Source organism: Ceratotherium simum, chromosome 9, assembly GCF_057802395.1.
Source record: "Ceratotherium simum simum isolate JZ-2026a chromosome 9, ASM5780239v1, whole genome shotgun sequence".
Classification (NCBI taxonomy): Eukaryota; Metazoa; Chordata; class Mammalia; order Perissodactyla; family Rhinocerotidae; genus Ceratotherium; species Ceratotherium simum.
This window is the reverse complement of record NC_141908.1, coordinates 32,694,759-32,722,293: the sequence shown is the minus strand read 5'-3', so window position 1 is coordinate 32,722,293 and position 27,535 is coordinate 32,694,759. Positions and strand designations below refer to the sequence as shown.

At 41.5% G+C, this 27,535-nt stretch overlaps 1 protein-coding gene across 1 annotated transcript; it reads left to right on the top strand.

Annotated features, from left to right (window-relative positions):
- The first annotated feature begins 5,786 nt into the window (after positions 1 to 5,786).
- Positions 5,787 to 25,477, top strand: RND3 (Rho family GTPase 3). Its single transcript, XM_014782426.2, has 5 exons — positions 5,787 to 6,170; positions 6,652 to 6,739; positions 18,301 to 18,410; positions 21,593 to 21,727; positions 23,456 to 25,477. Exons 1-5 carry the CDS (start codon positions 6,021 to 6,023, stop codon positions 23,705 to 23,707), a joined length of 735 nt encoding a protein of 244 aa, XP_014637912.1. The 5' UTR covers positions 5,787 to 6,020; the 3' UTR covers positions 23,708 to 25,477.
- The last annotated feature ends 2,058 nt before the right edge of the window (positions 25,478 to 27,535 follow it).

The following is a 27,535-nucleotide window of genomic DNA, read 5'->3' as shown; positions in this document are numbered from 1 at the left end:
GACTCATTCTTGATCAATTATAACCCTTGTTCATGATTCAAGTTCTATTATAACCCCATCTAAGGCACTCAACTTTTAAATAAATTTTTTACACAGACTACCAGACCCAGACATCTCTTTATAGGTTTGTCATCAAAATTATTGCAACTTGACCTCTAATTCTGGGCACAGTCTCCCAGGGAACATCTGTGGACTTTTTTCTTTGTTGGTTGGTTGGTTTTATTTACCAAAGTAGTAGCTCACTGCCCAAACATAAATTGAGAGCTACTGGTCTAAAGAGCAACATTTGCAAATTGAGTTTAAATGCTTTAAAATCTACTATCTGTCTTTGTCTTTGCCTAAGCTAATTAATCCTTTCGAGTTATCCTAGCCAATCATTTTCTGTTTCCTCATTTCGAGTTCAGGACTAATAAAATAGTGGTTACTGGGTGTTTTTGTTCATAAGTTTGATCCAACAATCACTGTCTTTTCATTAAACAAAGATTAACCTCAATTAAACTTGCACATTTTGTTTTTTGAGCATTTCAACATAAGACACAAAAATTTCCACAAAGGATCTTTCCAGAAACTTGATAAGACATCTCTGACTCTTTTAAGTCTTAGATTAAAATACTGAATGCCACTTGACCATGCACATAGCCATAAGTAACTCAGCTCTGTATATCTCATCGGATTGGCAATGAAGCTGGGGTAGTCTCTAAAAGACGGCCTAATCAGTAATAATCTTTGTATTTCTTTGACTACACTGAAACACTGAAAAACTAAAACACTGAAAAAAGTGTATCTTTTGAATATACTACATGCTTTTCAAAGAGAATAATTTATAAAATACTCATTCTTTAAAATTTTTGCTTAGGGAAGGTCCTTAAATATTTATCGTATTGTACTGACAAGTTGATATAAAGTCTATTTGGATGTTTAGTAGATTAAGCAATCAATGAGTCTTATAATCCTGTATTAGTCCTTTATTTGTTAATCATTTGTTTTCTTTTCCTGGGAAAAGAAAGTATAAAGGAGTATAAAGAAATGTCATCAGGAATCAAAGACATTGAAGGTTGGAAGGGGCAGTTGGAAAGGGTTATGTGTGCCCTACAATATACTGAACCAAAGTTATGTGGTCTTGGTCTCTAAAGAATGCAACTAATTCTTTGTCAAACTTGCTGTAAACAGAGAAAAGGACGATCAATTGGGCAATGACTTATTATTTAACATTCACACAGCTGTGTCATTTCCTGTTGGCTAAAGAGTGAGGGCTAAATCTACACCGCAGCAGTAAATCATATTAGCAGTCAGCATTAATGAGGAAAAACAAGACCAAACTCTCAGCCCAGACTGGAGTACCCTTATCAAATAGCCCATACAGCTTATTTCAATGCCCTTAACAGGGCAAACAGCCATAACTTTAAGAGGAAATAAAGGAAAAGGTTCCCTTCCAAGAGAACAAATTCTTCCCAAATAACAAGTTCAATCTATTGAATTTTATGAACTTTCTGTCCTCAATTCCTCTTTCTCTAAAATATTTGCCTCCTATTTTTTGTTGATGTTACATAAGGCAAGCTGAGTGACCAGCCCAAAGAAGATAGAACTGTGAAAGTGGCACTCTTCAGTACAGAGCAGGTTACAAGTTTACACCCTGCCCTTATTTTCATCTTGAACTTCATGTATTTGAAGCTATTTCATATCCACCATCTTATTAAATTCTCAAAGAGCATCCTATGACTCATATCCATATTTTCTGACATAATGTCTATGAAGGCATCCTACACGTTTTCTTGTTTTTATGTCATCTCTCTGCTCCATGGGTGATGCCTGTAAGAGACCCATGCTTTCTCCTCACGGTGCACTTGCTCCTTCAAACACTTCTGCTGGAGTCTGAAGAGAGGCAGGCAACCGTGAACAAACAGTTAGGATCATGCCTTACAGCATTCCACTGCGAGCCCAGATCCCCATAAATACACCAACCCTGAAAAGGGCGGTGTCTGCAGTGTGTTTCTAAAGAAAAATGTTTGAAAGTATAGGGCACATGATTTTCTAAGCAGCCTTATTGTGCAACATAAAGGAGACAGATATTATCATCCTCTTGTAAGGAAGAAACTGAGGAAAAGAATTCAGTCAGTGTTTGCCCTAGTTCAGATAGTATGTTAGCTTAGCCTAGACTAAAACCCAAATTTCCTGACTTGTAGTCCAGTGTTCTTAGGAAGAATACAGAGCTATTGTTTATCAGTCCTATGTCATGCCTAGATGGCGATTCTCTCTTAGTTTGCCCTCTCTCCAGGCCTGGCATCAACTCTTTTTGTGTCAGATGAGATGCACTTTCTATGGGAGAGGCGGCTTCCCCCTTATAAGTAAAGAGTTAACCACAAAGGAAAGAATTTTTAAGCTCAAACCTCTTAGGGTAACTGAAGGCTGAATACACATGGTTTATTAACCAATCCATATTGAAATGTTTGCTATTTTTTCTCTTCTCCTGAACTTAGGCGTTAATTAGAGAAAGGAGATAGTAATAGGAAGATAAATAGGGGGAATAAGAAAGGGAAGGACATTAGGTAATGTACAATTCCCTAGATGGGGCTTCATATCTTCCAAACGAACAGAATTTCTTAAGGGAACACCCTTCATTGCAATCTAAAAGTTTAGTCTTTTCTAGGACTTTAGGTACTGTTTAGACCTGAAAAATCTCATTGAAGATGATCAGTTTCATCAAGATTTCACAGTTAGTGGAGTGACAGGTGCAGACCTAGAACTGGAGCCATTCATTCATTCATTCATTCAAGTAACCATGTCGCTACTCGGCTTCAAGCCCTCCTACGTCTGACTACAAGTTGCCCTTAGAAAGAAATCCAAATTCTATGACCATATCTCCAAGGCCCAGGTATTTAGCCCCTGCCTGCTTCCTTCTGCTCTCTTACCTATTTTCTACCTCCTTCAGTGGGCCCCAGTCACTCTGGCCTTCCTTCTGCTCCTGTCAAGTTGTTTCCATCCATCACCTTTTCACTATCTGTTCCCTTACCTTCTACTGGACTTTCTCATGGCTGATTTGTTCTCATCATTGAAGACTCAACCTCCTTAGAGAGGCAATGCCAGGCCAGTGGGTCTAATCTCCACCCTACCATGCTTTATCATGCAACCTGTTTTTTCGTCATAGAGTTTAGCACATTCATTCTTATTTGGGTACTTGCTTCCTTATTTACTGTCTATCTCTTGTCTGGAATGTGTGCTCTGTGAGAGCAGCAAACAGGTCTGGCTTGTTTACTGTTATATGTACAGTTCCTAGAATAGTGGCCACATATAGTGGCATATAGCAGATGCTTAATAAATATTTGTTGAATGAAATGCTAAATGATTTTTTAAAAAAATATTGAATACTCTCTACACACTGAGCACTAGAGATGCAAAGAAGAAAAAGAAAGAATTCTTACCCTAAAGAGACTCACAGCCTGGTGACTTCAGGCTGTTGGTTTTCTACTCTATTACACATCCATTACATTTCGCTCTGCACCTGGCAGATTCCTGGAGATTCAGGTCACCTGATTTCCAAAAATAGTCATCGACTATGATTCCAGACTATTCATTGGTAAAGTGATTATGCCTCTCATTTTGCCTGGGCCAGACCCTGTTTACAAGTGTTGTTCTGCCATAATCATTAGCAATACCCACTTTGCTCTCAAAAGCATCCCAGCTTACATGATAAATTACATGGTTATCCTATTCATTGTTAGCCAAATACTAATAATTCATAATTATTGCTAGTTACAGTGGTTTAACCACATAAACTGCATCAATTCAGGAATGTAGAAAGTCAAATCATATCTCTAGAAAGGGGCAACTTCCTAAGTTAAAAATCTGAAGGAAAAAAAGGATGGGTCTAGTCTCCCAGTTCCAATTAGTGAGTCCACTAATGAGGTCAGAATTTCCCAAGGTGTGTTCACTAGTTCTGAAAAGTGCAAATAAGAGTTACATGTGAAATATAAAATAGGTCGAGGATTCTTTATTGTGCCAGAAACTATTCTGCAAACTTCACTTTCATTTCCTCATAATTACTATGACTCCTACTTTACAGATGATGAAATTGAAGCTTAGAGAGATTAAATTACTCATCCAAGGTCACACAGCTAGAAAATATGAAGTTCAGGACCCAAATACTGCCTGGAAATACTACACCTCAATGCTGCTTCTCAAACGAACGAGTAAATAATTTGAGAAAAGGTTCCTGTACTGAGGCTGATTTGAGAGATGGGTTAAACTACGTTACGTAGGCTACTTTTCTACAGGACATTTTCCTCTTTGTAACATAAACGCTTGGTACATCTTTGAGGGGTGATATGGGCACAGCGTCTCCATCACTAATTGGGCCATGGCATCCTATTCGTGAGGAGGACCCAAGTTCTGCAGAGCAAACCTTGGCAGATGCTGCTTTAGGAACCCGAGCAGGGCCAGCTATCCCCTTCTCTGTGGGTCAGTCTTCCATGTGTGAAACACAGACCCACACTGAGCCCGCATCGGGGTCCTCCTCTGTGGGGCTCCGGTTTTCTCAGCTCTGAGAAGAAGAAGAGACCATCCTTGGATCCCTGAGACTTCGTGGTTGTAGCTGTCCACCACTTATATCTGTGTTTTTAATCACCTTTTATTGTGCCTTTTCACTCCTCATACTGAACTTTCTGATTTTTCACCTCATCTTCTTTTCATTTACAAGCCCAGAAGTCTCCATAGGGGAACCTATAAGTTGGTTTGGGCCAATATCCTTACTACAATTTAATAGTTGAAACCTCCTGACCATTTGGAGCACAGGAGATGAAGATGAGAAAAGGACTTGTCATAGAGAAAAGAGAACAAACGCATGGACATTTTTAGTCCTCTCTGAGATTCCTGAGGTGGGTGGGTAGGGGGATGGATGTGGAGGAAGGGTGGAGAGGGAGTGAAGGGCTGTACCTGCATTTCTCACCTAAGCACATTTGTGTCCTCTGGGTCCAGCCTAGGGTGGTTTGATTCCAGGGAGGAGGAGGCTACCGATGAAGGAATTCAAGGGCAGGATCAGAATGCCTCCTACCCAGTCTCCTCACTGCAAAAGGGGCAGTGGGCTGAACCTGTGTATTTGGGTCCCTAGTGCAGGAGAGTTGAGTGGCTTTGTCACTTAGTTATGAGCATCTTCCACTTTTGTTTCTTCTCCTCCTCCATCTCCCTATCCACTCCTTAAAACCTTTCTGCCTCCTGCTGAGTGACTGAAACTGACAGGTTTCAGAAGCTAGTCTATTGCTGTGACCCAGGCAAGCCAGTTCCCCAACCTGAAATAACCTGGCTTAGCTACTGTTCCATGGCCTATATACCTGATGCAAACCATTTTCCTGAAAAATACAACCACTTAACCCTTCCCCACCCAAGATGTGCTTTCTATGTTTTATAACTATGTTTTAACTCGGGTGAGAAATGTTTTTGCTTTCATAAATGTTCATGAGGCTTCTGTAGCTCAGCCCCTGTTAAAACGTTTTTAAAGGAATTCTAGTAAAAATCAGTATGCACAGACATTCAGTTTCCCACCTCCTCCTGGACTTGTACAGTCCCGTCCATCAGCAAAGCGTCGCTGGGGTCTCCAAGTTGTCGCAGGGCCTTGGTCTGGAAAAGGATCCCGCACGGTCACCCTAGAGGGCGCACTGTTTACATATACCACAAGCAACTAGACAGCGCTCGCTCCCAGGCTCCATAAAAGGGGCGGAGGCGGATCAGTTTCCTTCTCTCATTGAGAAAGAAGAGGATTGGAAGGCCGGGCGTATAAAGCCGCGCGGAGAGCGTGAAACAAAGCAGTCGGGTCGGAATTGGCCTTGGGAAGCGCGCGGTGTGGAGTCAGACGTAAAACTTGTCGGAGGAGAGTAACGAGCCTGCTCCTCCAGCTCTGCGCTGCACTTCAGGGGTTCCCACCAATCTTGCGATTTATTTTTATATCTGCTTTTTATAGACAGAGAAATATATTTTTTTTTTCCTCTTAAGAGAAAATTCCTATTTCAAGAGAAAATAAGGCAAGATCAATGAAGGAGAGAAGAGCCAGCCAGAAATTATCCAGTAAATCTATCATGGATCCTAATCAGAACGTGAAATGCAAGATAGTAGTGGTGGGAGACAGTCAATGTGGGAAAACTGCGCTGCTGCATGTCTTCGCCAAAGACTGCTTCCCCGAGGTGAGTGTGGCCTGCAGGGGTTTCGAGGAGGGGGGCGGCCCGCGGGATCCCCGGTCTCTAGGTAGGTTTCCCCTTGCTTTTCCCCTTTCACCCGTTTTCTATTTTTAACTTGTCTTCCTCACTCCTCGCTACCTTCCCCCTGGTTAGACTGCTCGGAAAGCGAAAGTGGGCTGGAAGCGTTTAGGGGATGGGACGCGCCTGCACATTCTGCTGTTAGCTTCTGAAACTTGTTCGGTCATGTGTGCAGAACCTGGGCTTGGGAGATTTGGATTCTCCCGTTTTGGAGATCCCGGTGGGGCGAGTGGGGAGTCAGGGGTTTCGGAAAGGGTCTGCGTGTTTAGCGTGTGATCTGGTGTGTGCGGGTTTTATTTTTCGTTGGGGGAATGGGGAGACGATTTTCAGAGGGTGTTCTGCGGCTATCGTGCATTTTAAGATAACCTCTTTGCCCTGTTTCCTTCCTCTGTCCATTTTATTTGTCCAGAATTACGTCCCTACAGTGTTTGAGAATTACACGGCCAGTTTTGAAATCGACACACAAAGAATAGAGTTGAGCCTGTGGGACACTTCGGGTAAGAGAGTCATCGGACCGCGTGGCGCTTGGGGCGGGTTTCCAGCCGCTCGGGGTTGCGCGGCGAGTCTCCAGACCCCGCGCCTGGCAGGCTTTCAGCACCGACCCGCGCGCCACCAGCGCTCTGCGCCCTTCCGTTAACTTGGCGTCTTCCGAGGGATTCCTGCGGTCTCTGCTGGGTGAAAATTTTGTCCCTTCTGGGTGGGGGTGGGAGACAACATTGGGTCGGGGGGAAGGCAGTGAGGAGGGAAGGGCGCTGTGTGCCAGCAGGGTGACCCCGAGGTGGGAACCGCTTGTAGCCGGGTGGCCGCGGAACGGGTGGCCCACAGGGCTCAGCCCGAGTCGCCTCGCAGCGGCCAAGGTGGCCCCATGTTGTGGCGTTGCGTGTGCCGCCTCGGAACCATCTGGCTCGTGGCGGGCTTCCCTCCAGGATCTAACCTGCTGATTGTCTGGGAGCGCGGCGGCGGTGGTGGGAGGTGGGAGAAAATCCCCGAAGCGACGCAATTACGTGCGGATTCTGCGCTGGGGGGGAGAGTAACGTGAGCGCGGGCGGCTGCGGCGCTCGTGACGCCTACAGCCAGGAATGCGCTGGCTGCGCGGGCGGTGCGGGGCGGGAGGTCTCCAGGCGTCCTCTCCGCGCCGCCGGCCGTCCGCGCCCCCTCGGTGCGGACCTGCAGGTCCGAGTCTCCTGCCCTCGGCCCCCCCTCGGCCCTGTGATCACGCCGTTCCCCTGCTCCCCCCGCCCCCGTCCATGCCATTCCCTCCTGACCCCTATTGCATCACCCTCCAGCAGCCCACAAGGTCGAGGGCCGCGCTGTTCGCCTTTGACCTTCCCATCCAGTTGAATTACTGGCGTCGTGGTGAATTATTTTCAAGGGTCTGGGGTTCAAGGCCGGGTTATCGCCTTCCCACGCGCCCACCCACCTACCTGGCGCGCGGTGGACGGGACGGCCGGGTACCCCGCGAGGGGGAAGGCTTTCCTCGCGCGGCTATTAGGGGTTCGGGCAGGGTCAAAAGCAGTGGAGGCGGGAGCATCACTTGGAATCTCGGGCAGCGACCCAGGCACCCGCCGCCCCTGCCTGCGGTGCCCTGCGGCGACGGAGTGCCGTGTCCAAGAAGGATGTGTAACAGTTCTGATGGAGGAGAAGGAGCCACCGGGAAGGCCGGGTGAAGGCCCCTGAACTTTGGTCTGGGAGCTTAGAAAGGAGCTGGGCTGCTGCGGGTGAACCGAGCCAAATCCTGGGTGAAACTAGCGAGGAGGAGCGCGCAAGTGCCAACACGCAGGTTTTGCTGTCAGGCGGGGAGGCCCCGAGGTGGAGCTGCGCTCAGCTGGTAGTGGCCTCGTGGAGGTGCTTCTGGGCTTCGCGGGCTTCCCACAACCCTAGGCTCTAACCTCGGGAGCCCCCGAGGGACGCCGGGGATTAGAGAGCACGAGGAAGGGACCAAACGGACAGGGTTGCCAGAGGCAATCCCTGCACAAAGGCAAGCGAGAAGTCTCGCACGAGCGCCTCTCCTGGTCGGTGCCAGATGCTCCGAGTGCTGCAGTGGAAAGCACCGATTTTGTTTCCCTCTGGAGAGTCAGGCTCCTCCTGGAGCCTCGCCAAGAGCGACAGACCCAGGACCTCACCGTGTTTTGTATTGGGGATTGTACACACAGTCTCGCAGCTATAGGGAAGGTGTTGATAGACGGAATTCTAGTGTTTTCTTATTTCAGTGGTTCCTATCATCAGAACTGTTACACAGCCTAGTATTTAACGGGCTTTAATTCCCAGACATATCATGGTATTTGTTATGCCTAGTGGGCAGGACAGCTGGTATGGTACCGATAATTAGCACCAGTACTTGCCCCCCTCCTCCAGGCCTGTGTTTGGACCTAATGCGGGATAAGAATTATTAAGGTGTGGGGTCTGTGAGTCTGATCCAGTCGTTGATACAAAGCTGTATTTAGATCTTAGCTACTGGTTACCACGGATTTCTGTGTGCAAATCCCCTACTTCCTTGGGTCTCATTTCATCATCTGAAAAAAGAAGGTACAAAGCTAGATAATGTGCAGGATCTCCCCCAGCTGTACACTTCTTGGCTTTAGTACACTGGATGGGCAAGTCTTTTTGTTTCCCATGGTGGTTGGCTTCAGCTCTTAGTCCCAGTTGATCTGGCATCCTGTGCTGGAGTTTTTGCCACCTACAAGGCAAGCCAGGTCTGAACAGAGCCACTGCTTCCTGGTGGATTTAGGAGGAGACTTATTTGGATAGGGAGGGAGCTATGGATGGGCTTATAGGAGTGCTGGGTTATATGTCCTCTGTCTCAAGCTTCAAGAGTCACAGGACCACCAACAGCGATTTTAGATTAGGCACCCAAAGGGCTAAACTGACTTTTTTTTTAGGAGAGAAAAGACACATTGTTTTTCAAAGGCTAGAAAAAAAAAACAGAATGTGGGCAGTTTATAGTTGGAGGCTTCCACGTGCTGCACATGTGCAGATAAATATCACTTCAGATATTTTCATCTTTGCACACATAGCATCATGCCTTGCATACAGTAGTCATCCAGTAAAATCTGTTGAGTGAACAAATGAATAATCATATGCATAGTTTCCAAGGAGATGAGACTCCCTAACATTTCCTACCACTGAATTACCTGTGCACAAAGAATGACGACTTAATAAACATTGCTTTTTCATCAAATTAAAGATAATCACCTGAAATGAAGTCTGTAGTGAAATAATCGCTTGTATTTTTATTTAATGAAACAAAACCTGTGTGTGTTTAACGAAAATATAAAGGTTTGAAAAAACTGTGATTAAGAAAATATTGCACTGCAAAATTATCCAGTAATGAAGTCTTAGTTCGAATTTAGGTTTATACAAATGGAAAAAAAGGCACAAGGGAGTTATTTAGAATCCCATTATGTTGTTTGGAAGGTGAAATGTTAGTTAATTAAACACAGTCACCAAGCACTGCTTACATTCTAAGAGTAGGCTGTTACTATCAAAAATGGTTTGTCATTCATGGGTAAAATACATCTAGCAAGAACCATTGCATCAGCAACTAATCATTTCAAGTACTTTTAACATTTTTCCATTTCATCTCAAGCTTTTCATGGCAAATTTCTGAACAGGATTATTTTTTTGACAAATGTTTGACATTTTCTCTGCCCACTAAGACATTTGTTTAGTTCAGATTGTGAAAATAATTGCATGTCCCTGATGCCTCTTGATATATTTATTTTTTCCAACTGCTATCAATTTAACTCCGGAGGGAAAATCCAAGCCAAGTCTCTAAAGTCCTAAATGTCAGATTTTTTTTCCCCTTCTGGAACTTTGTGAAAGTTAGAGATTGATATAGGAAAAATTAGGCTTGCCTAACTTCTCTTACATAGGGAGAGAGATGGCATAAACTTTGTCCTTTCAATGGCAGTCAGAGCCTGTTAGCCTCTTAGCAGAGGGGCAAACGTTTAGGAGACAGAAGCCATTCTTCTCTTATCTGGCTTCTGTACTTGGACGGCTTCTCATAAGGGGTCTCCTTTTTCCCCTAGCAGTCATTCAATTATGCATAGGCAAAACTCTGCCAATTCGGGTATGAGAAAGAATGTTAATTTGGAGTTGGATATGTGGGGCCTCTTTGCACCAAGAGAAAAGAAGATAATTCATTCCCCACTTTTTGAAGCAGAATAACTTAATAGTTCCTTCCATCCTCTCTCTCTCTCCCTCCCTTCTTTCTTTCTGCCCCTACTATGTGCAGATCTGTTAGGCTTCAGAGATACAGTGTTAATTAAAATATGGTCCTGCCACTAAGAGTCATACAGGCTGGGTGGCGCAGGAAGTGGGGAGAAGGAAGCTCTCCCCACTTAGCATAGCCCATATTCAACCTCTGATGAGCCAGTTTTGTCAGGTTTTTGAACCCAAGTGCCCTGATCCAGCTGGTTGGAGTGTATTTTCCTTGTCAGGCATCCCTAGTGCTGATAGATCGTCCTCAGGTAGGAAGCAATTCCTCCCTCCCACCCCCAAGGCACACACTAATTAAAGCAACCACAAATGGCACTTTGCCAGTTGATTTCTTGCAGTTGCTGGAAGTTATTCCAGCCCCCCTAAAAGTAAACACAACCTTCTCTTAAATAAGGCCACTGTGCATCTTCTAAAAGGGGAGATTTTTAAAGGTAGTCTTTGGATACAGATCCATAATTTCTTGATTTTAATAAGAAATATCCCCTTTTCATTGATAAGATGAGCATTTTTATTCATAGTTGCAGAAATGCTCCTAATGATTTTCAAATTCACACAATGAGTTTCTGTAAAACAATGGGTAATGGTTTCAGCATTTTGAAGTGATATGTGAGACCAAAGTAGTTCCAATATCTTGTGCTTCAGAATCTGCCACATTTGCCAAGCATAGAAGCAATTTGTAGCATGGAGCCAAATGCCTGCTAATAATAGAAACTTCGTCATTTAAGGATCACCATATCTTTTCCTAAGTGATTTGATTGCAGTGTAATTTCAGCACATGTGTTTTAGGGAGTAATAATCATTCATGCCAGCTTTGAACTAAGGCAGGTTAATGCACATTTTATTTAAGGTATATTATTAATTTTAAAATACTCAATTCAGCTGCTAAAATTCCTCCATATTAACTATGCTATTGCCTCATGAACACTTTTTTGAATATTGTCATGATACAAGCTTCTTTTAGGCCATGAGTGCTGAAGTTAGCACTTCCTGTATTAGTTTTGAGCATTATTAAGAGAGAATGTAGTATTAGTTAAATTTTGTGCTTAAAGGAAAAGAGAGGAAAGAAAAATCTTGATTACTCATGGCCTGACTTTGAGAACAAACTCCTCTACAAATATGTCTGTCTATATTGTTATATTTGTAGCTTATACATCGAGTTTGAAGAATGGTCTCGGTGTCAAGCTCTCTATTGAAATATTTCTTACTGGGGATGGAAATGTTTCAGCAGTGTTGGAGATTATTATAAATTAATCCAGAAAAGCAGCTTCAAAAGAGATCACTGGTCCCTTTTTTGTGATTTAACATGTAAGTTAACATATCAAGGCAAGACATATGGAAATGATTATAAAACCAGTAAACATTTTTTTAGGACATTCTGTGTGCAACTCTGCTAGATGCTGTGGGAGCAGGGAGGAGATGGTGCAAAGCTGGGCAGAGCAGCTCCTGCCCTCAAGAGACTCACAGTCTGGTCTTTGGTACTGTAGTTCTTGTTTATAGGACAGTGAGCCTGGAGATTCTGAAGCTGGATCCACCTAGCAGCAAGAAGATCCAAAGAACTGTTGAAGGCTGCAGGACCAGCCCAAATCCCCTGACTTGTGATTCCTTGCTCACTGAAGCCTGCCACAATTCTTTCCTTATCTCTAGATGTTGACTCCATTCTTCAGGAGTCTTTAACATCCCTCCCACTTGGAAATATGCTTACATTCAATGGCCATTAGGGAAAACAAGATTCTGAAAATCGAAGAATTCTAGTTTAAATTAACCTCGTTAGAGAAGTAAAGAGGGCAGGAATTTACAAAGAAGCCGAAGAAGCATGGGTGCTTGTGATGTGAATATCAAGGGCAAAATTGTAGAAAACTAGTTCCATCATAAGGTGAGGAGTGAGCCCTAGGAGCTTAGAGTTGCAAAACCAGGTTCAACTCTTGAGTTTTCACCCTGAATTCTGTAAGAGATGTGGATTATGGCAAAACAGATGACTCTGATGGTGGCTTCTGATAAGTAATATGTAAAACTACACTTGGAAATTTGTCCTCCATGTAACAATTTCCATTTAAACTATGGACCAAAAAAACAAAGGTATAAATTCCCTTTCTAAGTCTACATCGTCTCTTGTTTCTTTTTTTAATTTAATTTAAACCCCGTTTAGTGCTGAGTTTTTTCCAATCTGGTTTCTTGCTAAGTTACACATTTCAGTCAGGCGTCCAGATTGGTCCTTCTGATGCCACCTGAAAGAACCAGATGTTTCCGCATTCATCCAGTTCTTTTGCATGTAGATATGACACCAAGGACCAACAGTTTCTCCGCTTAGCTCATGGTGCCTGGTAGGCTGTGCCAAATGAATTAGTTGTGCCCCAGCCGTTGTCTGATGCCCTTTAAATGTCTTCTCAGTCACTGTGTATTGGCAACTTTACTCAGAGACTCCCTTGACAAAACAGAAGTTTCATTGACATGGAATGTAAGCTGCCTCAGAAGTTTGACCAGGTGTTGTGCACATTGGTTTGGAAAAATGAGCCTGATGACATAGTATGTGGCAAGGTGAATTGACTCATGGGACTCTGCTCCAAGGAATCTAACTCTTATTATATAAAACACAAAATCTTCAATCTATTACTGAAGGATAGCATCATTTAAAAAAATTAAACATATCTACTCTTACCCTTAAAGCTCTGTGGCTTACGATGGCTCCACTTTAAAATATTTTGATTCTTATATTTTTAAAATATCTGCATTAGATTAGGAGTTTAAGCCTAAAGTTTTATGTAAAGCTCAAAAATAGCAATTTTATTTCTACCTCTTTGACTTTCTATCCAACTATGTATCTGCATTGCCCCAAGAAATTGAAAATATTGATTCTATTTTTATAGTAACACAGAAATGCCCCCAAGTGTTCATAAAGTCTGTTCATAATGCCCATTAATCTGAATGTATAGAAGAAACAAACAATATCCTTCCTGGGAATATTTGTGGCATATTGGCGGGCACGGGGTTTGTAGTGCAGACTGCACGGAAAAAAGAGTTCAATAGACGGGCTGGCCCCATGGCCTAGTGGTTAAGTTTGGTGGGCTCTGCTTCAGTGGCCTGGGTTTGGTTCCTGGGGGCAGAACTACACCACTCGTCAGCGGCCATGCTGTGGCAGCGACCAGATTGGCACAGATGTTAGCTCAGAGTGAATCTTCCCAGCAAAAAAAGAGAGAGTTCAATAGAGTAATATACTGAGCCAAAGACAAAAGTTCTGCTGGGACTTGATTCACATTCTTGAGATTATTGGTAATTTGAAGCTTTCACTCTTTGTAGAGATGGCATGAAGAAATGGAATCTCATAATAATTGGGCAGATCACTCAGTATCACATGTTAGTAACTGGTACAGATGTTCTCTTGGTCACTAAAAATACCAAAATTTAATATATTTTCTCTGCCAAAAATATGCAGTATTCCTAATTTTATTGCTCTTGCTAGGAATTTCTTATGGGGGAAAGGGAAGTCTCTCAATTTAAGGTTCAAATAAAAGAAGTTATATTTATGAAATATTTAACTAGAAGAGTTTTCAGTTCTCATGCTCCTATAAAGCCTCACACTATTTGAACTGGTTTTGCAGAAGGTTCCATAAAGCTCCCTTTTGGGCATGAATCTTCTGACATATACATTTAATTATGTACATATATGGTGTGTTCTATCTTTGTGAAAGGATGACTTAAGCAGGCAGGTATGTGTCTGCAGAATTAGTTTCTGGGTGAGGCGCTTTGTGACTATTCTTGGGGTGGAAATATTGCTCTCACCCAGAATTAATGGTCTTGAAGACAAAGATAGGTAGACTTGAAGTTTCAAAAGCCTTTAGAACTTTGCTGACGTTTGCCAAACATAAGGAACTCAGAGAATCCCAAATGTGTACTTTTTCCAGTCTACACGGAGCAAACCTCTTTAACTGTATTATTATTATTTGTTTTTTGGCACACGTTTTGCATATGTAGTTTAGTTGTTTCTTTACAATATGGAGTTTCCTGAAGTTTTCTCTTTGATGGTCTGATAGGTTAATGAGAAAGGGCCTTGGAATAGAGCTGGGTGCTTCAAGTTTCATATACTAGTGTAAAAGGAACACTGCGTCTGGGAATTTCCATGTGCATGAAACGTGTGCCACATGCTGAGAAAGTTTTATTTGACAAGCAAAGCTGAGTACCTAGACTAACTGAATTTAACTGTAGTACATTCTTGGGTACTAGACTGCATACTATACGTACATCAGTACCTGCTTTGTATTGCAGTTCAAGTTCAATACTTTCCTGCATAATAAAAAATGTTCAGTGTTCTTTCTTGTATTGTGTTTACTTCTACAATTACCCTGAAAGCTTTTCACATGCATCTTTAAAAAAAAATCTGTGAAAGTTAGCTTTTGCTGTTTGGCTTACCAGAATGTTTTCAGACCTTTCTGGAGGGATGTAGGCGTCACGGACAGGTACTGTCCCTGGTTCCTCGCTTACTTACAGCCCCTTGCTTTGGTGTCACTTCTGCCTCCCCATATTGCTTCTGGCTTCACAGGGGCATTCCTGGAATTCCTCTTCATTTTTTCTTGGCTGGTGGGTTATCCCATGCATGCCTGTGATTACAGCCTGAACTCCACAACTTTGCTTTCCTGACTGTGTTTGTCAGGAGCTTGGGCCTTCCCAGGGAAGGATTCAGAGTGCTTAAATGCAGAGTAAACGCTGTCAAATTACACAGGACTGAAGGTTCTGCTTAGCTGGCGAATTGTTAGATTTTTCCTGGTAGGACAGTTCTTTCCTAATTTCATATTGGTTTTTTTTTTTTACTATGAGAAGGTAAGGACAATAGATTTTCCTATCCAAAAAAAAGTTTTAACCTTACCCTATCAAAAAATATAATGAATAAGTGGTCTTATTTTTTATGACAAATGACTCTTGTTAGTGGTTAGACAAATTATGCTTATAACTAATACATGTGGCGATCAGTTTTATTACCACCTTTGGACAGTCTTGTTGATCTCAAAGCACTGTTCATTAGCAAAAGTAATAGGACAGGATCAAAGTGTCGCGCCTAATTAGATCTTGTTAAAGCTCTTAAAAATTGCCTCTCTACCTCAATAGCAAGGTGGTTTATTTTTCATGAACCTTTACATACATATGTATTTTCGTTCAAAATATTAAATAAAATAAAAACGAATGCAGAACCAACCTCCATAAGAATTTGGTTTAAGTTGCAAACTTTGTTTCATTTTAAAGTCAAGCCAGTGTCTGAATTTTGCAGGTATTTGGGTATACCCACTAGGCACAGAAAGCAGCTCACTTGATTCTAGTAAGCTGGAGTCTCCCGCGTGACAGAGGGCTGAAGACAAAGCCAGATCCCCTTTGTGGCCATAAACCGAGTGGGGGAGGGAAATCCAGTACTCACTGGTAGGGAGGGGTAATCTCTGCAGCTATATGGTGACCTACATGTTGAAACCATTCCTCCGGATTTTCCTGGTAGTCTCAGTTTTAATTACTCTATTTTAGTATCTTTGTAATTCTCCAGCTGTCATTCCCAAATTTTGAAATTTGGAAAAGATGGTCTCTATTGTTATGTAATAGTCTTAGATCTGACATTAGCAGTGAGTACTCTCATCTAGTCAAAGGTCATGTCCTGAAGGAATAAGGCACCTGGAGATGCCGGTCCTCTGCAGTTCAGGTCTAATTGAAACTGGAAAGTATCCACACCAAGTTGTCTTTCCTAATGTGAGTGATTTCCAAGAAATGAGATCTCGTGAAGCCAGATAGGTTTCTGATAATCCACGTTGTTGGAGAGCTAAAGAATTAAATTTTTATGGTTTTGGAGTCAGGTCATCTTCTGCTAACTTGGAAGAGCAGAGGAGCTCCCCGTGTACATGTCTGGTATTTGATTTCCACTCTATGATCTGGAATTTTCTGACTCCATGTTTGGAAAGATTTCCCAATGTTTACAGCAGGAGCTGTGTCAAAGTTAGACTTTGGACACAGAAACAGGAGGGGTTGCAATTGAGCAAGTCTGAACTTTACAAAACAAATACGGAAATACCAGTATATTCACAAATAGTGATAAGCCATCTCATTTCTGCTGCCTGTCAAAAATGTTTAAATGAGTGAACTATTTGTGAATTATTCTTTTAACCTCAGATTTCTTTTGAGTGGCTAGAAAGGCAGCAGCTGTAGCTTGTCATTTTCAGAGACAGCCTTATTCTAATATGCTTTAATATTTAAAATAACTTGATTTTTTTAAACTTTAAATCCTTTCAGCTTTTGGAAAATATCCTTCAGTTGTCAGTCTCTGCTACGTCAGAATCCTGATTCCAGATGTGGGTAGGGAGCCGCTGCAGCTCGTGAAAATTCTGGCTTAGATTGTCTGTACTTATTCACACTTTTCTTCCTGATTCTAGAACATTCCCTTCCTCCTTGCTTGGTAAACATACCTGGCTTGAAGTTGTCCCTCTCCATCCCTAAAGCAGCTAGTGGAAAGGCCACACTGTTCCTGGCGTTCTGTAGTGAATGCTAGAGACCCAGAATATACTATGAATAGAGGATGGTGCCCCCTAACTGCAGTAACTTCTAGATCTCCATAGCAGCCTCCTGAAAAATTTTGTTTTGATAGAAATATAAAAGGTTATTTCAAAAGCTTCTTTAGTTTTTCTCTTCTCCTGACTTTGACGATCGAGGTGTTGATTTATCAGGGAACAACATGTCATGTTTTTCTGCTAGAAATGGAAGGTGATGTCAAAATGAAACCGGGTTTCAAAAAGACTTTGGTGGCTTAGATTTCCTCTCTCTTCTCTGGCATCACATACATATTTCCCATGTTATGCTTGTGAAGTATCAGTATACCGAAAATGATTTAAAAAAAAAATAGCATTGGAAGCTGTATTTAATTTTATAGTCGCACCATGTTATAATAATTGGCCTCATCTAATCGCCCATCTTTTGCGATTCTGAAAGGAATAGAAGAAATTTCCTAAATGACTAGAGAGTTCTGTGGTTAAATTAATTGCCTGGTAACTTGAACCTTTAGGGTCCCCTGGATTTAACTCAGGCTAAAATCCTTGGATCATGCCTTCCTATCACTCTCAGAGATGGAACTGTGTAAAAGAGTGACATGATCCAATATGGCATTTATTGCATTCTTTGGTTGTAACGGGAAGAGAGTCTATATAGGGTTTGGGGATCAGTTTGAGTAGGCAAGCTCAAAGGTCAGTGGCTTATCCAAACTTGTAACTTGGAGATAGGGCGGCGCTGATGTGGTTTACTAGGGTTCTCTTGGCAGAGCTCAACCTACCCTTGTCCTCCCTCCCCTACTCATCCTACTATCAGATTGATCTTGAGTTTTGGTCTCTTTCCCAAGAAGTAGCTCCATTTATGGTGCTTGCTACCACTCAGCTTTTAATAGCAACAACACAACCGTAGCCATAGTTAATACTTATTGATCCCTTACTAAATGCCAGGCACTGTCTAGGTTTATTTAATCCCAAGTAGGGATGAATGAAGAATCAGAGGCGCAGCGTCCTGAAGCTACCCTGTCTCCCTCAGTGGTGGAGGTGGATTTGCACTCCTGGCTCCACTCTTTGAACTGTGCTGATTTCAGTTTAAGATTCTGGCTCCTCCCCTTGAATTGAAGTCAGATACAAGTGAGGCTTCATTTGTCTTCCGGCAGAAAGGAATATAATGCCACTCGGCTTTCGTTTGTTTGCATTCTCTTCCGGGAATTAGAGGTGGTGGGAGTGGGGCCTCGATGTGACATTCAAGGGATTTAACTCAGAAGGGCGGAGTTAATGCGTGACAGACAAAGGGGATTTTCATCTAAAAACTGTGCATCTTTGTTTCTTCTCAGGCTCTCCTTACTATGACAACGTCCGGCCCCTCTCTTACCCGGATTCAGACGCCGTGCTGATTTGCTTTGACATCAGTCGACCAGAGACTCTGGACAGTGTCCTAAAAAAGGCAAGTGCTGGGGAGCGACGATACAGTTCAGGACCGGTTCCTGTGTAAAATAGACATCTGTGGCTGGCTGGGGAGCTCGAGCACTCTAGTTAATGCCCTGCTGTATATTTTGTAATTAAAACACTGAAAAGGACACTCTTATACCATATGTGTCAAGAGTTTTAAAGATCAACCTGCTTAAAATTTTATTTCATTTTAAGAAACGAAATACCCCTTTAAGAGCCTCTGTGTTTATCCTATGGGTAGAAATGGTGCAGCTAGAAATAAATATATTTGATCATTGTCAAACATGTCTTCCTTTTTCCTTCCTTCCTTCCTTCATTTACCCTATAGGTTATGCCTTAGTTTACAGGTTTACATTTGACTGCAATTCAGATACTGAAATGAATACAGAAATAGCTGTTTTAATAAAGAAAAAAGCTGTGTTTCAGTAATGATGTTATTTATCAGGAACAGAGCTAGAACTAATATAGGAGGAATAGGGGTGAATTGTGATCAGGTAGATGTCAGATACTAATAAAAACAGTAGTTGTAAACATGGTATAGATGATAACACATACCTGGTTTCTGGAGGTCTCTAGGTGGAGAAGGGACCTGGGGAAGGTCTGGATGGAACCAGGGGGAGGTTGAGACGAAGGGAACCTGTTGCAGAGTGAGTCACAGGTCCTGGGAAGGCCAGTGGGAGGGAGGAGCATTCCTTGGCCTCCATTAAGCTAGGACTCAGCCTCTGGGAAGTGATAGTCCATGGATCAGCATGTATTAGCCACTAGCTGTTTTCTCAGTCCTGGGCTGAGTGCTGTGGGCTTTCAGAATCAGACCTTTCTGTAGACTACTCTCCTCTTCTCCATGCACTAAGGCTTAGACAGAGGATGTGGTGAGAGCAAGGCAGTGTCTTTGTGTTTTGTGTGTTTATTATTTATATTTCCCTGCATATTTGACTTCTTGCCTTATGTGTCATTATGAAATTAGAATTTGAAGATGAATCATCCCCTCTCTATTAAACATGACAAACACAGTTAGTTCAATGAAATATGACTTTCTTAAAAGATCAAAGGCTCTTTTTCACTTTTTAACTCCTTTCAATTTTTAGTAATGTGTATCTAACACAAGTAATGCTACTGTTTATCAGATTCAGGCAGGAATCCACCTTTCCTATCTTCAATACTTGTAAACAATTGCTAGACATGCAGAGGGAGGCCAAAGTCTTTACACAGCTGAGAACAACATAACAACATGTCTAGTGCTTGTCTGTAGATAAAAGAGATTGCTTGTTTACTGGAGTTTATACTTGATGTAGTATCGAGTTATGCATAATTTATGATGAAAAGCCTTGCTCTTGTTTTATTTTGCTTTTATCTTCTAAGACCAAATGAATAGTGACTTTGGCCTTAGAGATATGGATGAGTGTGTTTTACATTCGTGTGAGGTTTTAAGGCTTATGCTAACCCCTGCTATGGTTTGTCTTGATTAATTGAATCCTTTAAGTCCTTGAATATCAAAGAGGATAGAGTGACTTAAAACGAGATAGATCTTTTTCTTTTTTTTCAATTCACCTTCTGGTTCTTACTCCAGTGCCGTTTAGCACATGGTAGTTGCCTCTAAATAATTCTGGAAGGGAGGAAGGGAAGAAGGAAGGAAGTAGGGAGTTGGTGGATAGATTAGGCTCTTATGGAAAGTATATTACTCCCTTCAATCCACTGGTATACTTTGAACTGGAATTCACTGGCCACTATATACCTCTAGATCTGAGATGTCTCCCCTGGTGGTCTTTTAAATTACTCCTACAGGATGTCCCTCTTATCTAGTATTATACACATGACTTCATCACCCCCACTGTGTGAATTCCTTTCTGGAAGGCACAGCTATGTCTTAATCATCTTTGTAACCACCACAATACTTAGTAGAGCACTTAATACATATTTGTGCATGTGGGCGGGGAGAGTCAGGCACTGATTCCTGATCTCTAATCTGGCCTCCCCAAGAGCCAGAGCTCTCCTGTGAACACTCTGAACTCCCGACTCCCATCCTGATGGGGATCTCAAGCTTGAGGAAACGAAACCACAAAAAGTCATCCATTTGTTCTTTTTTTTTTTGTGAGGAAGATCAGCCCTGAGCTAACATCCATGCCAATCCTCTTCTTTTTGCTGAGGAAAACTGGCCCTGAGCTAACATCTATTGCCAATCCTCCTCCTTTTTTTCCCCCAAAGTCCCAGTAGATAGTTGCATGTCATAGTTGCACATCCTTCTAGTTGCTGTATGTGGGACGCAGCCTCAGCATGGCCGGAGAAGCAGTGCGTCGGTGCGCGGCCGGGATCCGAACCTGGGCCTCCAGTAGTGGAGCGCGCGCACTTCACCACCAAGCCACTGGGCTGGCCCCATCCATTTGTTCTTTAAGAGGACAGTTGGAATTCCCTGCCAGGCATTTCTGGAGGTCCTAATAATTCTTGTTAGGTCACTAAACAACTAGCCAGATGGGACTAAACTGAAATATTTAACAACTTTTGTAACTGAAAACTAACTCAAAGGCATATGAGCCACAGGGTCAGATTCCTTACTGATAGCCCAAGACAGGGCCTTTGCAAATGTCTTGATCTGTGTTGATTCAGACACTCGAATGGAAGCTCCTTAAAGGGAGAACATTCTGTTTATTGACTCTATCTCCAGTCTCTGAAATCTCAATAGAGATTTCAGCACATGGTGGCTACTCAGTCTTTCTTGATGGGATCAGTGGATGCGTACCTGTGCTTGGGTTGGCTTTGCCTTATTCCCAGCCTTCCATGTTGCGAAGTGCCAGCTCAACATATCCGAGGAGGTAGTCACTCATTAGGATATGTAATTATTCTTAAGGCACTTTTATCTTTCAGAGATACCCCAATAATTAAGAAATTGTTGAAGTCATCTTCTGACAACACCCAAGTCTCTTGCAGTAGAGACAGATAGTGAGTCACAGAGAGGGAGAATAGATAATAATATACATAAATGTTCCCTAATGGATCCACTTTAAATAGTAGTAAAACTTAGCATCTACTTAGAAGATAAATGCAAGTTGCTTCTTCATCTGAAGTGACACTTTCTTTTAATTGTCCTTTTTGAGTCCCTTTCCCCATGTCTGCAGTGGAGAAATTGTTTTCCACTATATGGATGCCCGTGCTTTGTTAATTTCTCATCTTTTCCCCCCATAGTGGAAAGGTGAAATCCAGGAGTTTTGCCCCAACACCAAAATGCTTTTGGTCGGCTGCAAATCTGATCTTCGGACAGATGTCAGTACATTAGTAGAGCTCTCAAATCACAGGCAGACACCAGTGTCATATGACCAGGTAGGTATGTTGTCAATATGCAAATGTGAATTTTAAAAGGAGTGACAGAAGTGGAATATCACTCAGAATAAAGAAAATTAAAGTAGCCAGTTTTCTAAAGGCTCAACCAGTGGTCAACTCCAAGTGTAAGACCCTTTACTAAGATGCAGAATGAGCACCACGTGTCCAAATTGTGACCATCTGTAAACACAGATGGAAGGGGCTGGCGTTTTGGGGACTCTGCCTTCACAGGGAGCATCTAAGCCCCTTCATGGCAGCCCATAGCTCAGATTAATGTTAAGACTGCGAAGTGAGCACCAGAGTGACCTGGGGCAAGGTTTGGCTGAAATTACAATGATATTTCGAATGCTGGACTCTCTCAAAAAGCTTTCCAATCTTTTTTTAACAATTTACTCTCTAAGGATTCATGTGCATGTATGCATAAATAAGGTAAGTTTGAAAAGATCTTTTAGAGTGTGAGATGCTCTGTCATTCCTTAGGGAGGTCACATGGTGTTTGATCACTGAGTACATAAACAGTGGGTCACATGCTCCCCTTGTGTATCTCTGCAACGCCCCCTGGGTTTAAGGTTAAACAGATTTAAGAGAGAATGTGGTCAAAATCAGTAATACTCTTTAAGAAAGTTAATCTTATTTTACACTCAGCAGCACAATAAAATACTGAAAAGGCCATTGCCAGTAAAGTAGAACACTGCATAAAACTGTCTTTCAGAGATTCATCATTTCTGCAGGCATTTCCACAAAGTATTTAAAAAGGGGAAGAATCGGTTTCACAAGTTCATTCTCTTAAAACTTACAACCAGATTCTACAGAGAGTTCATGTTGAAATAGCTGGAATTTTATTCAGTATTCATCATTTTAAATACTGTAGTCTTCTTTGTTTTGCATTTCTAATTAACAAAAATCTAGTTATTTAAATAAGTCGTTTTATGCATGCATGTTTATTATTGTGTGTACTAGTTGTCTGGTCCACGTTTAGAAATCACATATTTTTTGTTTTCTAAAGCTATAGATGTCATAACAGTATTATTGCTTTCCTCAATTTATTTTGACCCTAAGGCATAATCACATGCGTTTCAAAATTGATTCTAAATTCCATCCCTTACCCCTGTTTTTAGTACAGCCTATTGACTAGTCTTGAGTGCCGTTTACACTCAAGAAAAGAGAAATTGAGTGCCCCATGGGGTGCTGGGACAGGCCCTAGGAGCCACATCACCCCTGCCAGAGCCATGTGGGAAATACAGCATTTACATTCATGACCTTCAGCTGACTTTTTCCAGTAGATTCTCTGGGGACTTCTATACTTTGCTGTGAGCTGGAAGACTTAAGTGTCTAGTTACTCTTGATCACAGTTGGTAGTGAAGATGAATCACTTCCTTAACTCCTCTCCTACTTCTTTGAATCACCTCATACTAAGTGATGATAAGGACCCTCGTTTATTGATGACCCAATGACACTAGATCAGCCTTTAGCACTTCTTGGAAGTCAAGCAGTATCTATTGAGTGATGATAATTGAACCTCTTAGGACTGGGTCTTGACTGAAGATATTTATGAAATAATAAGGCAGTTCAAATTAAAAAATGGATTTTTTTGCAGCAATACCTGGAAAATTCAGTTAACGTATTAGAAACGTTTTGCGATGCATTATTATTTTCTGGTATTAGAAGATACTTTATAACTTTCCCCACAGACTTATTGCTGATTATAACCCCTCCTTTTGCTTCTCAGGGGGCGAATATGGCCAAACAGATCGGAGCGGCCACTTACATTGAATGCTCAGCTTTACAGTCAGAAAATAGCGTCAGAGACATTTTTCACGTCGCCACCTTGGCATGTGTAAACAAGACAAATAAAAACGTTAAGCGGAACAAGTCACAGAGGGCCACAAAGCGGATTTCACACATGCCCAGCAGACCAGAACTCTCGGCAGTTGCTACGGACTTACGAAAGGACAAAGCGAAGAGTTGCACTGTGATGTGAATCTCCCATTATCTTTAATGAGGACAAGGAAATCTAGTGTAAAAAAACACCACGAACAAAACAAAAAGGTGAAGTCTGAACAAAGTACACAGCCAAAGTCACGTATGCTGGAGGCTTAGGAGGCATTTGAAAGGATGCTCATCTTTTTGGAATCCTGTCCTTAGGTTCGGCATGTAGAACAAGTGGTGAGGAGTGAATACATTGAAGAGTTCTGAAGTGTGACTTGAAAAATATGCCAAAAAAAAGAGATTCAAATGGGCTAAGGTAGATGAGGAGGAATGCGAGTACCTCCAAGAAGAAAAATCATGCTCTGAATGGTGCTTGCTTTTTTGTTTTCTTTGTTACAATCTATTCATGGATCTCTACTTTGATTTAATTTTAAGTGTTTTAATCTCCTTTACAAAAAGTATATATTAATGTACCGTCCTCGTTGGGGAACTGGCACTGTGACCTTAGCGTTTAGTTTTCTAGAGGATGTGATCTAATTTCCTCCTAGCTCATCATTAAAATGGAAATTGTATCAGGACCCATGGGATATCCAGAGGAAAAGTTTGTGAGGCTTTGAAATCTTGGCTTCCTGAAGATAGCTGAGCGAGATGATTCTAAAGAAGGGCTTTTACAGTCTTGCAAGATATGCAGACCGCACTACAAAGATCGAATAGATTGAGTAGGAAAAAAGTGTCAATTTTTATTCAGTCTGATGGTTCTGTTCATCATTGTGATTAAAAGTGGTAAATTGCTCCATGTAATATTTTTGTGCGCTGTTTAGAGAAGAGGGTGTGTGCTTTTTTTGCCATCGTTGATAAAAATGCAAATTCAAATAAAAGGTGTCTTGGTTTGATGTCATAGAATGATCCAAGGGGAAAAAAAAATGGTAGGTACTATTTTCACCTGAAAAGATAATGAATGAAGGAATAGTAGCAGAAAGCACAGTTTGTGAGTAAAGCTGTCTGGAATTAAGTTACCAAAAGTACAAAGCAGAAGGCCTGTTATTTTGGGATGAAACTCTAAAGTTGGCAGCATCTGATGATCTGTTGGTTTATTTCACTTTCTTTAAATGAACATCGATAAGAGTAGGACCCTCTTACCCGAGCTTTAGATAATCCTTAGAGGAAAATTATGTCATGTCAGTGCTGACACTATCCTAGGGCATTTCTAGAGAGTGATTACTAAACCTCACTTAACCAGATTCAGCCAAGGCCCATGGTCAATACTTGATTACTGTCGTTACAAAAAATAATCAGCATTTAAAATAGTTTACAGATATTTTTTGATCTGTTCCTTTTAGAGCTTCTTTCAGAGAAGAAACCAGATCTGACCTGATTATTGTTGGCGCTTGTTGAAAACGAGCTTTCTTTCCAATGATAAAGCTTCATTTTTGAAGTATTGAAGCTGTGCTCCCACTAAATTGTGGTAGGAGAGGAGATTAAGGTAATTACAACATTTGGTTCTATGTCTTACAAGCACTTTGTTTTGTCTCTGCGAGAAAATACCATTCCAGTCATTTCCCACGAAATACAGACGTTTTCCCAACAACTTCATACGCTTTGATTGATGCAGCATTATGCTTTGGGCAGTATTACAAAATAGCTGGCAAGTGCTTTCTGTATTTAAATATTGTAAAAAGAAAATAAGTTATAACTGTTATAAAGGAAAACTTTCATTGCATTTTTTTAAATGTTGAAGTCACTTTGTACGTTTGTTTGGTCAATGTTTCCGCAGTATTTATTAAAACGTACTTTTTTTTCTTCCAATAAAAAAGTAACCATGTCTTTGTCTAAATGATCTGTCTTTTATGATCTACTTCTTGATTTAGTTGTTTACTTTTGTTCTTTGATAGAGATGATTACGGAATCTGGCCTAACCTTTCCTGAACGAGTTGGCCTTGGAATTTTTTTTTTTCTTGGCAGTAGTGGAAGTTTATTGGGGAAAGATAAATCTGCATATATACAAGGTTTTCATGATGATTTCAAATCACAAGAAGAAAATGGAGCCTAATTAGACTAAGTGATTGGATTACAGACAAAAGGAGCCATGATACCGCCTAAGATTAACTTGCAGAAAATATGGAAATTTCTTGAACTTTTTAGTAGTGAAACAGTATGATGCAATCTCGGATCACAGGTTTAGATCTGATGTGAGTCTGGTTTGCTTCCCTGCCCTCTCGGGCCCCGAGCCTCAGTCTCTAACCCAGCCATCCACCTTGCAATGCATGTTCTTGTTCACAGAAGCCAATTGTGTAGATGACCCAGGACCAAGCTATTGCAACGATTAGGGAAAAGGGAAAAAAAAAATAAAACAAAAATGGCCTTGTTTAGGGTACAGCGTCTCTCTAAATAACACAAGACAACATAATATCCGCTTCCCCAGTGACCTGGAAGATGTAAGTATGGAATAGCTTAGAACTAAGAGAGGCCTGAGTGCCCATAAAACCAGTTGGTTCTTAGTCTTTAACTAAAACTCTTACACATAAGTTTTACACAAATGTCCAAAGATACTCCATGTGGAACTTTTAAACTCAGCTATTCTTTCTACACAGCTAAGTCACTTTATATAAAAACTGCATTCTTGTGGCTTTTTTTATAATGGCTTTAGAAATCTTTGAGGTATAGTTACTTGCTTGGAAATAATTCTCAGAAGCACAAACCAAAGGGAAAACCCAAGGATCCAGCACCAGTGAACAAATGAAGGAGCACGGACATTATGAGATAGCCTTATATAAACATTGAAAAAGCACAGAAAATTACCAAAAATGTTTGTAACTCATTCTTGTCAGCAAGTAGTAAAGGAAATAAAAGTACTTTCCTAATCCTTGGTGTTGTGTAACTTCTAGGCGTAATATCTAAATCAGACTTGCAAAGAACTCGTTTCTCAACAATGACTGGCACTGAAAAAAAACAGAAAACCAATGACTGGGGTTCTGCTGACCTTGGCAGTATTTTATAGTTTGTACAGTAATGTTTCCCCCTGGTGAATTGTTCTTTTCTAGTGGCTTTAATTTGTTACACCAAAAAGAAAAAAAGTTTGTCTTCAGCCCTGGGCATGTGTGCCTTCCTTTTCTCCTCTGACTTTTTGCTTCAGTAAACATTTATTCTAAGCATTCTGTGAACATTCCTTTCTATTGATTAATGATCATGATTAATGCCTCTTTAAATACTAAAAGGTGATTTTCAAACTCTGAGTAAGACTTTGTGTCTCTCTCACTTCTATTAATCTTTTCCAGGAATAGTTGCTTAGAAGATTCTAGTCTTATGGGGAATGTGCCTTAAGTGCAAATTTAGAAATAACTCCAGGAATATTTTTTATCAGAAGGAATAAAAAAAAAATCACCTCATCCCCTAAGACTGCTGAAACTCTTAAAGCTGCATATCCTCTTTTTAATGGGTTGTTTTGACATCAGCATTGTGTTCTAAATCTCCCAGTTTTTATTTTTGTCATTTCTCCCTTGACCGCATATCTATTGAGTGCTACTATGCACCTGGCACTTTTCTAGACTTGACACACAATCATGACTAAAACAAAATCTCTGTCCCAGGGAATTTATAACCTTGTAGAGGGGGATAGTCACAAACAAACCATAATGTACCATGTCCACGTATGATCCCCGTGGACATTAACCAAGTCAGAGATACTGGCCTAGTGGCAAACATTCCAATATGTAGCCGGGTACACCAATGCAATAGCCACATATGTTGCACCACATTTATAGTGCTATAAAACAATGATGCAAAAGGAATTTTCCAGTGCATCCTAGCGGCTGGAGTCCATATATGGTGGTTGTGGAAGAGCAATATGAATGACGGTTGCCAGGTGTTATTGTAGTTTCAG

Bases quoted from the DNA above. Each gene is read 5' to 3' on its own strand.
- RND3 (XM_014782426.2), top strand. From the start codon at position 6,021: ATGAAGGAGAGAAGAGCCAGCCAGAAATTATCCAGTAAATCTATCATG. The intron at 6,740-18,300 runs GTAAGAGAGTCA...GTTTCTTCTCAG, and splicing joins GAGCCTGTGGGACACTTCGG to GCTCTCCTTACTATGACAAC. The intron at 21,728-23,455 runs GTAGGTATGTTG...TTTGCTTCTCAG, and splicing joins CACCAGTGTCATATGACCAG to GGGGCGAATATGGCCAAACA.